The sequence below is a fragment of the Carassius auratus genome, unplaced genomic scaffold (assembly GCF_003368295.1).
Source record: "Carassius auratus strain Wakin unplaced genomic scaffold, ASM336829v1 scaf_tig00039369, whole genome shotgun sequence".
Lineage (NCBI taxonomy): Eukaryota > Metazoa > Chordata > Actinopteri > Cypriniformes > Cyprinidae > Carassius > Carassius auratus.
In genome coordinates, this window is record NW_020526506.1 from 53,871 (window position 1) to 70,000 (window position 16,130).

Consider the following 16,130-nt stretch of genomic DNA (forward strand, 5'->3'; position numbering starts at 1 on the left):
CTCCTGTCAATTTGATCCCACTGTGGTGGTCTTCTGCGCCGTCCTGGTGAGCTTCTGTCTCGACCGCGCAGATGTGGTGGTTTTTTGCTCCGCCCTGGGGGACTTCCATCTTGACCACACGGACGTGGTGGTCTTCTGCTCCACCCTGGGGGGCTGTTTTTTTTTTTTTTTTTTTTTTTCACTTCCTGTCCCTGTTCCCCTCTGTGAGCCTGGCCCTCTGTCCCTCCCCCTGATCCTCTGCCGGTCCACCTCCCTCCTGGGCTCCCTGTTTTTGTGTTTGCACTTCTGGTCTCTGTTTCCCTAATTTACATGTTCTTCTTGTCTCTGTTTTCCACATTTTACCTGGCCCTCCGTCCCTCCCCCTAAGCCTCCACCTGTCCACCGCCCTCCTGGTCTCCTGTTTTGTCAGTCTCGTTTTGGAGCATCTGGTAGCCGCTCCGTAGAGGTGGGGGTTGTCAGTGTCTGGTTTGTGTTCCCTGGTGAAGCACTAGATGTCCTCCTTCCCCACGGTGTCTGTCACTTCCTGAACCACATTCCCCACGATCTCTGTCTACTTATTGCACTCAGCTGTCACTGGTCATTAATTATTGCACATAGCCAATTCCCCATTAGCATTGTCATTTCCCTGTGTATGTATACCCCGTCTGTTTTAGTATGTGTCACAGAGTCCTTGTAGTTTTCACGACTATTCTAAGTCTTGTTCTTGACGTGTGTTTAGTGTCTGTTTATGTTTCATTGGCTATTTTGGTTTTGACCCCTGCCTGGACTGGATTTCTAATTGGATTACCCCAATAAAAACATACCTGCACTTGGATCTCTCTCTGTGTTTTCCTGTGTCCCGATCGTGACAGGAGTAGTGTCTTGGAAATCTGTTTAGAAACAGTCATTATTTGGGTCAGATTACAGTTGTTGCATGAATGACATATAGGTCACCTGTATCGTCTAACAGGTAATTTCCCACATTCCCCGGAGAACATGCCCAGACCTGCCCCGGGAACAACTGCATACTCATAAACACGCAACCTGAGAGCCGTAAAACACAAGCTGTTCACTCCTCCTCCTCCATTCTTCTGCACAGAGTGGGAAAATAATTTCCTCAATGAGGGCCGGAATGGACTCTGGTTTCTGTTTGCAAAATCAAATACGGTTTAGAGAGAAAAACAGAGCATCTATAACAGTCCCACGAGCCACTGGATCACATTGCTGGTTTCTATGATTGATGGAGAACTGTGAACCCCTGAATATGCTACGTTTACATTCAGCCAAAGCAAATGAGTTATGAAATGAATTCATGTACACATGCTAATCTTATCAAGCTCACTCTATAGAGTAAGTGCACAACACCATGATGTCATGTGCGTGTCAAAACCTCATCACTGTCAGTGACTGATTGACAGAAGCTGAAAACATGACCATTATCCAAGAAAGAGGAGCCATAAAATATGAGGCCGAAGAGTCACACACTAATTTGGTTTAAAAAGACTCATGCTAAATATGCCACACTCCTAATTCAGGTTAAAGAGATGAAATAAACATTTCATTACAGCAATGCACCTATGAACACAGTCCAGAACATCCAACAAAACCAAACATCACAGCTTCTGCACTGTGAAAATACTGGAGGAAAACTGGTCAGATGCTGCTTCAGGAGACATGATGTTTCTTAGTTATATTTGCATGACACTTACATTCATATGATAAATTACATTTGAATGAAAGCCACACTGACATGTATGAAATTACATCAAATTTGACCAATCTATGTGGTTATGTAACAGAATGAATCATGTTTGAGCTGTGTTTGGTAGCTGTTAGACTAGTCCTGGTGGTTTATGTAACCATGATGGTGCTGCTGTGGTTTGATGAACAGAAGTGAGTGTGTTCAGAGGTGAGCGTGACGCTGTGGGAGGGTTTGTGAGGCTCTTCTCCACTAGTTAATGTGTAATCTGAGAGCAGAATAAAGCTGCTGCTGCTGCTCGCTGCCAGTGTTTAGTCTGAGCGTCCCGGAGCAGGAACCATGAGCTACGGTCTGTTCTTCTCTGCTGAAACATGGGCTCTGCTCATACTGTTTGTGACACTTCTGTTCATGTAAGTGATGCTCTCTTCAACTGAAGAACTAGTTCTAGGTCTGGAATCTTAATAAGAATGAGTCAGTAAGTAATGAGTTTGAAGAATTACAGTCGTCTTCTGTCAAAGGTCTAACAGTTTAAAAACTCAAAGCAATCAGTAGCAAAAGCTGCTGTTGTGAATGTCATAATATCTGTCTAAAATATTCATTTGGTTCTGATGTCATTTCCAGATATGGATCCTGGCCTCATGGTGTCTTCAAGAAGTTGGGGATCCCGGGGCCCAAACCTCTGCCGTTCTTCGGAACCATGCTGGAATATAGAAAGGTGTGATATTATGTTAAACTGAGCTTTGGACACATTTGGATGTTGATGATCTCCTGATTTTCCGTCAGTCTTCAGTTCAGATCTGCTCCCTTTATTGAAGGAATGTGATGTGAATCTGGATGTTCTTCTCACAGTGTTTCTTTGGTGACTTTTTAGATTCTTCTCTAAATGTGAACACATCTGTTATTTTCAGGGGTTTCACAACTTCGATATGGAGTGTTTCAAGAAGAACGGACGAGTCTGGGGGTGAGTGTGAGACTAAACGATGAAGCCTCAGAGATCAGTCTCAAAGTAAAGAACATCTGACACAAATGAAACAGAGCTGATTCAGATGACGACACTTTGAAACTAAATGATAAATATGACTGATGGTTTGACACTGTCTTTATGAGATCATTGACAAGATTCATAAGATCTGTAATGAAGAATCAGAGCAGACAATGATGGTCATTACGCAATACTGAACTGTTAAAAAGTCATTATTATAATGAACTGAATGATTGTTCTCAATTTGATGTTAATATTGCTTGTGGTTCTGGCAGTATTTACGATGCGAGGCAGCCTGTTCTGTGCATCATGGACCTATCCATCATCAAAACCATCCTGGTTAAAGAATGCTACTCTCTCTTCACCAACAGAAGGGTAAAATCATCTTCATCTGAAATTAAATCAGCCTCGTCAAATACTGATTTGATCTGCCCTGAATGTTGACATTACTGATAACCAAAAAAAAGGAAAGGTTATATTTGCTCACAAAGCAAGAAAATGCAGAGGTTTTGCAAGCAATTGTTTTTAGTCACCATGTCCACTTTGGGGCTCTATAAAATACAGAGGGACTTGAGCAGAAAATTATATTCTTTCTAATAATAATAAATCTGCATGACTGGGATGTTTTAGGGCCGCTGGAACAGTATGTGTTTGTGTTTGTGTTGTGGTTTCATCTGGGTTTGTTCTCTGAACCGGCAGAATTTACGCCTGAATGGGCCGCTGTACGACGCCGTGTCCATCGTAGAAGACGACGACTGGAGGAGGATCCGCAGCGTCCTCTCGCCCTCCTTCACCAGCGGGAGGTTAAAGGAGGTGCGTGAGTCTGGAGTCACTCACACATACATAATAATGGCACAGAAAAACTGTGTGTGATGGAGATGGTTTGAGCTGATGATGATGATGATGATAATATACTGGCGATCCTTGCTCTAGATGTTCGGTATCATGAAGACTCACTCTCACACTCTGGTTGATAATCTGGGGAAAACAGCAACGCGAGGAGAAGCCGTGGATATTAAAGAGTGAGACACACATTCAAGATTCTTACATAATATTACATATGGCCTGTTGTTATCTTAATAGATAAGAACAGAGCTGCAATAAATCACTGTAATTACAGACCAAAGGTGTTCAAATGCCTCAACTATAACCTACAATAACCTATACAGACTGATAATATTCATGGAGAACATTCACTATTTATAGAGAATATAGGTTATAAGTTTATCAGATGGCAATATCTCTCTGTGGTCTGCATGTGTTCAGGTTCTTCGGGGCGTACAGTATGGATGTGGTGACCAGCACAGCGTTCAGCGTCGACATCGACTCCCTCAACAACCCTAAAGACCCATTTGTGACCAACATCAAGAAAATGCTGAAGTTTGACTTTCTGAACCCTCTGTTCTTGTTCACCGGTAAACAGCTCAACTAGTTCTGTCAGTTCAACAGTGTTTAGTGTAGGAAATGTTGTGACCTTTTTCAATGTCTTCCCCAGCTTTATTTCCTTTCATCACACCTGTCCTGGACAAAATGGATTATGCCTTCTTCCCGACATCTGTGACAGATTACTTCTACGCTGCCTTAAAGAAGATCAAGTCCGAAAGAGTGGCCAAGGACCACAAGAAGGTACGACAAACACTTCACGCGAACAGACAGATGTGAGCCTTTAAATGAAGCTGTCACCAGAGCATGTTTCTCACTTCCTGCAGAAGCGAGTGGACTTCCTGCAGCTGATGGTCGACTCTCAGACAGAAGGGAAAACTGAGCATGGAAGCAGCGAGGAACACCCAGAGAAAGGTGAAGCATCTCAGAATGATCGTGTGCTGTATTTGAAGAAACATTCCTCACACAGTGTCCTGTGCAGGTCTGAGTGACCACGAGATCCTCTCACAGTCCATGATCTTCATCTTCGCCGGGTACGAGACCAGCAGCAGCACTCTGTCCTTCTTCTTCTACAATCTGGCAACCAACCCAGAGGCCATGAAGAAACTGCAGAAGGAGATCGACCAGACCTTCCCTAATAAGGTAGAGCTCAGAGAACTGAGTGAATCTGTACGTGAGAAGAGTTTGAGAGGTTAAGCTCTGAACTGTGTTGAAGGCTCCGGTGGATTATGAAGGCGTCATGAACATGGAGTATCTGGATGCGGCTCTGAACGAGTCTCTGCGCCTGTTCCCCATCGCTGGTCGACTCGAGCGGGTCTGTAAGAAAACGGTGGACATCAACGGCCTCCTTATCCCTAAAGACATGGTGGTGATGATCCCCACATACGTCCTCCACAGAGACCCAGATTATTGGAGCGACCCAGAGAGCTTCAAACCCGAGAGGTCAGGAACCACAAAACACAGCTCTGTAGAGAACTAGATCCAGATAAACACAGAGTTCACACTGAAACCTAGCATCTCAGTGCTTGTGTAAATGCTTCTGCTTCATTCCCAGGTTCACTAAAGACAACAAGGAGTCGATCGACCCCTACATGTACATGCCCTTTGGTCTGGGGCCCAGGAACTGCATCGGGATGAGGTTTGCTCAGGTGACCATGAAGCTGGCCATCGTGGAGATCCTGCAGAGGTTTGACGTCTCTGTGTGTGACCAGACTCAGGTGAGCAGATGGATCCTCCACACTGTCTCCCAGGATGACTGCAGTCATTAACTCATGCTCACTCTTTCTCTTCACAGGTTCCTCTGGAGCTTGGCATCAGCGGTCTCCTTTCTTCCAAAGAGCCCATTAAACTCAAGTTCAAGCCTCGGAAGGTTTCCCTCTCAGAAGATATCTGTAACAACAACACATCATAGAGCAGCTCCTGAACCACCGTTCATCTGCTGTTTGCTTCTCTTTCAGTCCGAGGAGGAAGTTTGATTGATCTTTTAAAATAAAAGAATAGATGTAGTCTCTAGTCTTCAGTGAAGAGGAGGATTCTCTGGGTCTTTCGGACTCAGACTGAGAGACTGGACAGGTTCTCCTGTCATCTGGAGCTTTCAGAGAGTGGAAATGATGATGCCATGAGATTTAATTTAGAGGTTTTTCTTTGTGATGATTGAGAAAACTGATTAAATGAGGTTAACCTAGAAAGAAATGAAATAGAAATATGAAATGAAATGAATCAAATAAATTAAAGCAGATATGTATCCGACGTGTGTGTGATGTCTATTACTGTATTCACTGTACAATACAACCTTACATTACGGGATTTGGTTTAAAGAGACTCTGGTGCCTGTTTACACAATCATACAGAGTTTAAATAATAATTCAGTGTACAAAGAGAAAATTATGCTGCATTATCACCAAATATTGGATTAAATCTTTTTGATTATGAACACTATAATTGTGACTTTGTGCCATTTTGTACAAGATAAAACATCTCAAAACAAACTTCATTGTTTAACATTAAAGAACAATACTGTGATAAACTGTGCATTTCTTCATATTTTATGTAAAATTACTACTAATAATACACAAATTATGCTTTTTGATATAAAACCTAGTTGATAAAAAGATAGAATCCAATATTTGGTGATAATATACCATAGTGAGAGATTTATAAACTATTTTATTGTAGGATGGTCTTTTGGGACCAGGAACACTACACTACAACAACAGAGTGGGAAATAAATCCCCCCAAAATACAAATGTAGTCCAACATTTTTTTTAAAGCTGTAACGGTACGTTTTAGTTCTGGATAACATGTTGTTATGGAGCTGCTCAAACTCATTCTGTAGGATACTGGCATGATGACCTGATGTGTGGGTCAAACCTCCATCACCATCAGTCACTGAAATAGAAGGCAGCAGCTTGGGGATTTCAGGAAACATGGACTATAATCCAACACCAGCATCTCTAAAACACACTCTTTTGAGCTACTAAACCTCGAGCAACACCTTCAATTTGCCACATTCTGATTCAATAACATTCTTGAGGATACAGTAATAAAATATAGGTCAACTCAGTGACGCCTCTATCTAGAGCTTCAAACTAACATTACAGACTCTAGAATGGAGCAGAGTCACCACAAATACATCTCCAAATCAGATCAGATCGTATGCTGCTCTTTCACAGCTGCCCAAAACAAACCCAGATCTTAAAGAGCTCATGTGTTGTGTGTTTGTGGTGGGATCGATGAGTTCAGCTCAGTTCAGCAGTGATTGTGAGTGTGTTCAGAGGTGAGCGTGTTGTTTGTGAGGCTCTTCTCCACTGGTTAATGTGTAATCTGAGAGCAGAATAAAGTGTTTTTAGTCTGAGCGTCCCGGAGCAGGAACCATGAGCTACGGTCTGTTCTTCTCTGCTGAAACATGGGCTCTGCTCATACTGTTTGTGACACTTCTGTTCATGTAAGTGATGCTCTCTTCAACTGAAGAATTAGTTCTAGTTGTATCTTCATAAAAATCCACACAAAAATCTGATAAATGTGAATCTGTTAAATTTACATATTGTGACGTTGTGTGTTAGGGAAAACACAAGGAGAGGGTAGGATCCAATTGCAAGATATGTTTAATTAACAAAAAGGGTAAATACAAAATAAACAGTCCAGGAAGACAAACGAAACAAAACAAAAGAGGGGATCGGATGGAACTCGGAGGAACGAGAAGGTAAGGGTAGGTCTCGGGAAATGAGAACATATGACACAAAGGTTAAGGACTCCATACAGACAACAGAGAAGGACAGCTATATATAAGGAGACTAATGACAAAGGATTGTCCGCACCTGTGCGATTTAATTGGAGTGCAATTACTGTGAAGACAGGACCAGACTAGAGGAATTAAAGTGCCTATGGTGAAGTGCCTAAGGAGAAGTGAGCTCACTAGGGAACACCCAGGAAAACGGAGACTGACAGCGTGACATTACCCCCTCCCCTACGGAGCAGCTGCCAGATGCTCCACCTGAAACCCAGTAAAACCCGACAGAAAAAGTGGTAGGAGGGAGGTGGAGCTGCGGCAGACTAGGGGGAGGGACGGAGGGTCAGAAAACAGAGACAGGAGAACCAGATATAATGGAAAGGCAAAGACAGGACAACCAGGTAAAATGGAAAGACAAAGACAGGAGAAGTGTAACACAAAACAAGGAGTCCAGGGGGGTGGTGGACCAGTGGAGAATCAGGGGGAGGGACTGAGGGCCAGGTCCAAAGAAGGAGACAGATAGAAAGCAAAAGAAAACAAAAACATGGGTCCATAAAGGACATCATGTGATGCCCTCCCGTGCGGAGCAGAGGGCCATCACCACCATATGGTCACGGCAGAAGCCCCCCCAGGCGGAGCGGAAGACCACCACCTCCACGTGGTCGAGGCCGGAGTCCCCCAGGGAGGAGCGGAAGACCACCACGTCCTCCTGGTCGATGCCAGAGTCCCCCAGGGCGGAGCGGAAGACCACCACATCCGTGTGGTCCGACCAACGGGAGAAAGAACCTCTGGCAATCTCATGGTGCCTCCACTGGACTCCAAAAGACCGGTGCCGACCCGACACCACTCCCGAAGACCACCGGTGACTTGACTCTGTCCTTGAAGACCACCGGTGACTAGCCCTGACTCTGGAGGGTTCACCGGCACCTGACTCGACTCTGGAGAGTTCACCGGCACCTGACTCGACTCTGGAGAGTTCACCGGCACCTGACTCGACTCTGGAGAGTTCACCGGCACCTGACTTGACTCTGGAAAGTCAACAGGAACTAGCCCTGACTCTGGAGGGTCAACGGTAACTAACCCTGACTCTGGAGGGTCCATGAACACCTGACTCGACTCTAGAGGGTCAACCGGGAACTGACTCAACTCTGGAAAGTCAATGGGCAACTGACTTGACTTGGGAAGGTCAACAAGAATCTGACTTGATTCCGGAATGGCCTCGGGCACCGCCTCGCCCGCCTCTGGAAAAGCATCGAGCACCGCCTCGGCCTCCGGGACAGCATCGGGCACCGCCTTGGCCTCCGGAACAGCATCAGTCACCGCCTCGGCCTCCGGAACAGCATCAGTCACCGCCTCGGCCTCCGGAACAGCCTCGAACACTGCCTCGGCATCGGGCACCACCTCAGCCCCCGGAACAGCAACGGGCAACACCTCAGCCTCCGGAACAGCATCGGGCACCGCCTCGGCCTCCGGAACAGCATCGGGCACCGGCCTCGGCCTCCGGAACAGCATCGGGCATCGCCTCGGGAACTGTCTCGGGCACCGCCTCGGCCTCTGGAGCGGCCTCGGGAATGTCCTCCTGGACGGCAGCTGCCCGCTTGGGAACGTCCTCCTGGACGGCAGCGGCCCGCTCGGGAATGTTCTCCGGGCTTTGAGGAACGGTAGACGCCTGTCTCCTCCTCCTCCGCCCTCCATGATGGCGAGTCGGTAGCACCTTGTCTGGAGACTCAGGCGTTGAGTCAGCCATCTTGTGCTGTGGCTCTGAGCTGGTGGCCATCTTGTGCTGTGGCGCTGGAATGGTGGGTACTCTGTGCTTTGGCACTGTGCTGGCTGCCATCTTGCCTCATTGTGCTGGGTTGGCGGCCATCTTGTGCTGTGGCGCTGGGCTGGCGGCCATCTTGTGCTGTGGCGCTGGGCTGGCGGCCATCTTGCCTCATGGTGCTGGGTTGGCGGCCATGCCACGCAGCGGTGCTGGCCTGACACCACTCCCGATGCCGGTGCCCGATGCTGTTCCGGAGGCCGAGGCGGTGCCCGATGCTGTTCCGGAGGCCGAGGTGTTGCCCGATGCTGTTCCGGAGGCCGAGGTGTTGCCCGATGCTGTTCCGGGGGCTGAGGTGGTGCCCGATGCTGTTCCGGAGGCCGAGGTGTTGCCCGATGCTGTTCCGGAGGCCGAGGTGTTGCCCGATGCTGTTCCGGAGGCCGAGGCGGTGCCCGATGCTGTTCCGGAGGCCGAGGTGTTGCCCGATGCTGTTCCGGAGGCCGAGGTGTTGCCCGATGCTGTTCCGGGGGCTGAGGTGGTGCCCGATGCCGAGGCAGTGTTCGAGGCTATTCCGGAGGCCGAGGCGGTGACTGATGCTGTTCCGGAGGCCGAGGCGGTGACTGATGCTGTTCCGGAGGCCGAGGCGGTGCCCGATGCTGTCCCGGAGGCCAAGGCGGTGACTGATGCTGTTCCGGAGGCCGAGGCGGTGACTGATGCTGTTCCGGAGGCCAAGGCGGTGACTGATGCTGTTCCGGAGGCCGAGGCGGTGCCCGATGCTGTCCCGGAGGCCAAGGCGGTGCCTGAGGCCGAGGCGGTGCTCGATGCTGTTCCAGAGGCCGAGGCGGTGCCCGATGCTGTTCCGGAGGCGGGCGAGGCGGTGCCCGAGGCCATTCCGGAATCAAGTGCTAGGTTGGCAGACATTTTGTGCAGCAGCACAGGACTGGTGGCCATCTGATACAACGGTGCTGGCTCGGCCGATTTGCGTCTCCTTTCTCCTCTCGGGACATACTGGGTAAATGGCGGCCCCCAACCGAACCCCGGGTCAACGGGAGCCCACCGTGGAGATCGCTGCCGAACCTCCTCTCGACTGTTTGCTCCGGAGGGACCTCCCCTGGTCCCCCGGAACACCACTAGGCGAGAGCCCTCAAAGCCACCTTTCTCCTGCTTGCTGGCTGGGGAGGAAATGGCAGCAGACATACCGCTGGATCCTTGGTGATGGAGTCCTTCTGTGACGTTGTGTGTTAGGGAAAACACAAGGAGAGGGTAGGATCCAGTTGCAAGATATGTTTAATTAACAAAAAGGGTAAATACAAAATAAACAGTCCAGGAAGACAAACGAAACAAAACAAAAGAGGGGACCGGATGGAACGAGAAGGTAAGGGTAGGTCTCGGGAAATGAGAACATATGACACATAGGGTAAGGACTCCATACAAACAACAGAGAAGGACAGCTATTTATAAAGGAGACTAATGACAAAGAATTGTCAGCACCTGTGCGATTTAATTGGAGTGCAATTACTGTGAAGACAGGACCAGACTAGAGGAATTAAAGTGCCTATGGTGAAGTGCCTAAGGAGAAGTGAGCTCACTAGGGAACACCCAGGAAAACAGAGACTGACAGCGTGATACATATGAGATACATTGTCATATAAATCAAAAACATGGAACATAAAACTGAAATAATTTCATATATTAACATGCATATCTAGTCCATACAAATATCTATGTTTTCAATATGAATGTGTAATACATTTTGGGGCATGAATGTCATGTATTAGATATATTACAAAAGCATACAGATTTTTGGCATGCATGTTTTTTTAAATTTGCATAAAATATATATCGTTGACACTTGCAACAAACAATATCATAAATTTCAGAATATAGATATTAAAATATGTACATACCTGTATACACATTTTACTATGGGGGTTTTATATTTTGTAATATTGCTCACCTACCCAGATAATGACCAGAAGTATTAAATTTTTTTCATGTATGTGAAAATGATACAGCTTTATTGGTAACACATAGATAGTAAAAGTCTTGATACAGGATATACATGTATATGTCATATAATACATTTCTGTATGGGGATGATTCAGTAAACAGTGTCTGTGGACACACTTCGTAGCAGAAGAAAGTGATTCTCAAACACGTGACTGTTGCTGATGTCATAACATCTGTCTTAAAAGATTCTGATGTAATTTCCAGATATGGATCCTGGCCTCATGGTGTCTTCAAGAAGCTGGGCATCCCGGGGCCCAAACCTCTGCCGTTCTTCGGAACCATGCTGGAATATAGAAAGGTGAGCTGTGTGTTCGAGCAAACACTGACCCATGATGAGCTCCTGAAGTTTGACTTAACTAAAGATTCATCCGCTCTAATGAATGGATGATCTCCAGCACACTTCAGCTTCGTCTCCTCTGCTCTCAGTGTCTTATCATAACCTGCTCTTTCAGGGTGTTCATCTTTTCGATGTGGAGTGTTTCGAGAAGTATGGACGAGTCTGGAGGTGAGTGTGAGACTAAATGATGTAGCTATGAAAGAATGTGATCATCTGGTTCACAAACTCAAATTATTCAATAACAATGAAATGATGAACATGTTTGAAACTCTGTGATCCTGAGAGCTTCAATGAATCACGTCTCTGGAAGTGAATAATTTATACAGTTGCACTGAATTCATGATTAGAACAGACGAGAACAGAAATCCTTCTGAAATCAAGAGGGGTTTTTTTTGGCAGTATTTACGATGCGAGGCAGCCTGTTCTGTGCATCATGGACCTATCCATCATCAAAACCATCCTGGTTAAAGAATGCTACTCTCTCTTCACCAACAGAAGGGTAAACTAATTTTCATCTGAAATTAAATCAGCCTCGTCAAATACTGATTTGATCTGCATTGAATGTAGAGTGATGGACCTTGCTGATGGTCAAAAAGGAAAGGTTATATATGACTACAAAGCTAGAAAATGCAAAAGTTTTGCAAACAATTGTTTTCAATCACCGTGTCCACTTTGGGGCTCTATAAAATACAGAGGGACTTGAGCAGAAAATTAGATTCTTTCTAATAATAATAACGACACCGTGTCCATCGTAGAAGACGACGACTGGAGGAGGATCCGCAGCGTCCTCTCGCCCTCCTTCACCAGCGGGAGGTTAAAGGAGGTGCGTGAGTCTGGAGTCACTTACATGTCTTCTTCTGTTTAATAATGCCACAGATAAACCATCAGTCGTCTGAGAGAGAAACCCAGACTGGAGCTGAACTGAGCAAATGATTCACATTATACTTAATTCATGCTTTATTCTGTTATCTTTATCTGTGTCCTCCTCATGCAATAGTCCTCGAACAGTTAATATCTGTAGTGATTACATGTTACAATAGTGACAAGATTTCAGCTCAAGATTTAGTCATTTGTACTACAGATTCATTCATGCTGAGCTGCTCAGAGCAAGTGATACACATTAGATAACTGATGCTTCATCTGTGTTTGAACAGTTAACAAGATTAACAACTGTAGTTATTTAATAACTTACCTGAAGTAATCATTGAACCAACAAATTCAGTTCAGAAAGAAAAAATAATAGTTTGACCTACAGAATCATTGAAGCTGAAGTGTGTGTGTGTTTGATAGACTAAAATATGAAAGAGGCATTTCCTGGAGCATTGTCCAGACATTACTGATTCAGATGAGTTGATGATGATGGTGATAATATACTGGCGATCCTTGCTCTAGATGTTCGGTATCATGAAGACTCACTCTCACACTCTGGTTGATAATCTGGGGAAAACAGCAACGTGAGGAGAAGCCGTGGAAATTACAGAGTGAGTCTAACTAATATCATGAGTCATGGCTTCTTCTAATCTGAACAGATAATGATAATAATATGACTACATTTTAATCACCAGAGCACAGGTGCTCAAATACCTCACTAATAGTGACTCGTAATGTAAAGTACATGTAATGTGTAACAAGGACATCTTGAAATAAAGTGTTACCATTCTTTGCTTTTGGTGATGGTCATTAATACACCAGTGGACTGTAAAAATCACAACTAAGAGAAGAATATATTGCTCAAAGTAACTGAGCAATATCTCTCTGTGGTCCGCATGTGTTCAGGTTCTTCGGGGCGTACAGTATGGATGTGGTGACCAGTACAGCATTCAGTGTCGACATCGACTCCCTCAACAACCCTAAAGACCCATTTGTGACCAACATCAAGAAAATGCTGAAGTTTGACCTGTTCAGCCCTCTCTTCCTGACCATCGGTAAAGTCTCAACAGAACACACAGAAATCTCTGTGGGCTGCCATATTAGAACAGTGACCAATGGTGTAGGCTACATGACGTACCAATTCATTTATCTAATTAATCTAAGCATTGATTTGAGATTTCAGAAACTAGTTTTAGAGAGAAACATTCTGATGCATTCAGAAACAAAGACAGCTTGTGTGAACGAGTCACTGAATCATTCACTCACTCATTTGATCAAATATTTAGATTTACGGAGTGTAAGATGACACATAGGTCTGGCCTTATATATAGTGTATTACTCATTTAACACATAATTAACACATCACCCCAAACTGAAACATACCAAATTAATAAAAATAAAAATAGTTAAACACAAATCGACACATTCCTACTTGTGAAAGGTTATCCCATTTGATCTTGAATTGGTGGTTTTTACATCCATGCGCTGCTCAATACTGTGGCATCGATGAGAACTCGCTGGTTTGTTAGTGACGAACAGCATCGTGTTGATCGTCCAGGTACAGGTTTTTAAAAAGCTAACGTACTTTGCAAACATCCTGCATTTCAAAAATGTAATAAGAATCTTTTTCAATGTCTTCCCCAGCTTTATTTCCTTTCATCACCCCTGTCCTGGACAAAATGGATTATGCCTTCTTCCCGACATCTGTGACAGATTTCTTCTACGCTGCCTTAAAGAAGATCAAGTCCGAAAGAGTGGCCAAGGACCACAAGAAGGTACGACAAACACTTCACGCGAACAGACAGATGTGAGCCTTTAAATGAAGCTGTCACCAGAGCATGTTTCTCACTTCCTGCAGAAGCGAGTGGACTTCCTGCAGCTGATGGTCGACTCTCAGACAGAAGGGAAAACTGAGCATGTGTGTGACCAGACTCAGGTGAGACTCCTACAGCTCACATGAAGCTGTACATGTAATCTGGATTAACATACACGGTTTCTGCCAGGTTTAAGATACATTTAAGAGTTATTTTTAAAGGTTTATAATGTCCAGTAAAGACAAGCTAAGAGATTGCATTCTCTAATTGTAAATGTCTAGTGATAAACACTATGACTTTATTAGCAACACTTTAAAGTCTGGAAAATTTAATCAATATCAGCTCCTTTCTTTATTTTACAAAAGACCAAGCTTAAGGCTTGAATATATCTGCTGACAAACACTAGATAGCATATGGATATTCTTGTTTTAAGAATAACTTAAATGTAAAACTTTTCCAGGATTTATTTTACATTCATGCATCTTGATTTAAGGACTTTTTAGATATTTTAACCGGAAAACAAAAACACTGAGGAAGATATACATTCGACCGCATGATCTGAAGACATTCTGCTCTGATTTAAGAGCTTTTTAGACTTGGTGTAAGTGTGAATAAAGAGGTTTCTCAGACCTGCAGAAACGCTGTAAACATTAGCATCATGTGTTTCTGCATCACTGCTGTGAAACAGTGAAACCGTCTCTCTCTACACAGACTCCTCTAGAGCTCAGCTTTAACGGCCTGCTGGCTCCCAGAACAGCCATGTTTAGGGGTTTGGCTGTGTGACGGTAAGACCAGGAGAAATGAGATTAACATCTGTAGGAATAAAAGTTTGATTGAAGAGACTGAAGTCTGCAGAAATATATCTGATGTGTGTGGTGTCTGACAAACACGCTTGACAAGATATATTTTCACAAGCTCTTCCACGCTGTTTATTAGTAAGAATGAAACATACAAGCTTAAAACTAAAGTAACCTTTTAAACAAATGTGGTATGATTAACCTCCAAAATGTCTTAAATAAAGCTATTTCTCAGAGGGAGACCTTTACATACAATTATTTCTCATTGATTATGTAATTGATCTGTTTCGAGCCGCTTCAGATCCTCTTCCTCTGAATCATTCACATTCAGCATTTCTTCACGGTTATCTCTCAAAATAAAAAAATAAAACCAGCTGGCTGCTCCAGGAACATGTTGAACTGAAGTGGCACATCATGGACAGAAGTCTTTGTTTAGACGTATGAACAGATGATGATATTAAAACACAGTTCGTCTCATGAGCGCAGACACAGCTGCACCCATCTGTTCCAGTTGAGCTCGTGAGGAAAGACCCGCGCCAGTCTGAGCACACAGTCCACCGTCGGCTCGTAAAACACCGTCCCAGCGTCCCTCAGACCGACCTCGGCCTGACCTTTGACCTGCGGCGCTCTGGGCTTGGAGAAGAGCGACGGTTTGTGCTGCTGGATGGTGTAGCGCTTCCTCACGCAGCCCACATCCACCAGGACCTGACCACACACACACACACACACACACACTTCTCTGAGAACATGTGAAGTGGCCAAGACACTACACAGACACAAGAGTTTGGACTATTGTCTCCATCACGGTTAAATGCTCATGTGGCGTTGGCGTCAGTTTTTTTTGAACGAACCTTGGTGTGTCAAAATAGCATCTTTGCAATTATCCTCGTAAACACAAGAGGTCGTAAGAGAAAGCAAACACGTGTAACAGTACACTGAGTCCAGGAAGCTCTTAAAGTGACAGCAGTCTAATATTCCTGCTGTCTGTCATTCATGCTAATCAAACTCTCACTGCTCCAGACTAAATCAGTTTTATTACTTTAAAAAGAAGAAATATATACATCTGTTAGTTTTTATTTCCTATTGCCTGTAATTACTTTCTTTCTTAATCGTTGACTGTTTCCTTGTCTTCACCGAGTGTGAGTTTATTATTATTAGTATTTAGGCTAGCTTTATATTTTTTATGACTTTGACACTGGTGGTGTATTAAAACGAATGTCTGTGAGGGTGGTGTAGGGGTGTAGGTCACCTGCAGCAGCTCCAGCACCACC

The 16,130-nt window shown here is 44.8% G+C and overlaps 2 protein-coding genes and 1 pseudogene across 2 annotated transcripts in view; 2 read left to right on the forward strand and 1 right to left on the reverse strand.

Annotated features, from left to right (window-relative positions):
- The first annotated feature begins 1,961 nt into the window (after positions 1 to 1,961).
- LOC113083757 (cytochrome P450 3A30-like) lies at positions 1,962 to 5,792 on the forward strand. The gene is made up of 13 exons (XM_026254701.1): positions 1,962 to 2,088; positions 2,300 to 2,393; positions 2,587 to 2,639; positions 2,936 to 3,035; positions 3,360 to 3,473; positions 3,594 to 3,682; positions 3,927 to 4,075; positions 4,156 to 4,286; positions 4,370 to 4,457; positions 4,525 to 4,685; positions 4,759 to 4,985; positions 5,098 to 5,260; positions 5,338 to 5,792. The coding sequence occupies exons 1-13, from the start codon at positions 2,018 to 2,020 to the stop codon at positions 5,452 to 5,454; spliced, it is 1,557 nt and encodes a 518-aa protein (XP_026110486.1). The 5' UTR covers positions 1,962 to 2,017; the 3' UTR covers positions 5,455 to 5,792.
- Positions 5,793 to 6,893: 1,101 nt separating this feature from the next.
- Positions 6,894 to 14,845, forward strand: LOC113083760 (cytochrome P450 3A27-like; annotated as a pseudogene).
- A 120-nt stretch (positions 14,846 to 14,965) lies between these two features.
- The window catches only part of LOC113083759 (general transcription factor 3C polypeptide 1-like), a 4,670-nt gene continuing 3,505 nt past the window's right edge, over positions 14,966 to 16,130 (reverse strand). The window contains exons 7-8 of the mRNA XM_026254702.1: positions 16,109 to 16,130; positions 14,966 to 15,564 (exon numbers count right to left, since the gene is read on the reverse strand). The exon at positions 16,109 to 16,130 is cut by the window's right edge and continues 165 nt beyond it. Of these exons, the coding sequence (XP_026110487.1) occupies positions 15,334 to 15,564; positions 16,109 to 16,130 (253 nt within the window). The 3' untranslated portion in view covers positions 14,966 to 15,333. The remainder of the gene's footprint in view (positions 15,565 to 16,108) is intronic.

Bases quoted from the DNA above. Each gene is read 5' to 3' on its own strand.
- LOC113083757 (XM_026254701.1), top strand. From the start codon at position 2,018: ATGAGCTACGGTCTGTTCTTCTCTGCTGAAACATGGGCTCTGCTCATA. The intron at 3,474-3,593 runs GTGCGTGAGTCT...TCCTTGCTCTAG, and splicing joins CCAGCGGGAGGTTAAAGGAG to ATGTTCGGTATCATGAAGAC. The intron at 4,986-5,097 runs GTCAGGAACCAC...CTTCATTCCCAG, and splicing joins GAGAGCTTCAAACCCGAGAG to GTTCACTAAAGACAACAAGG.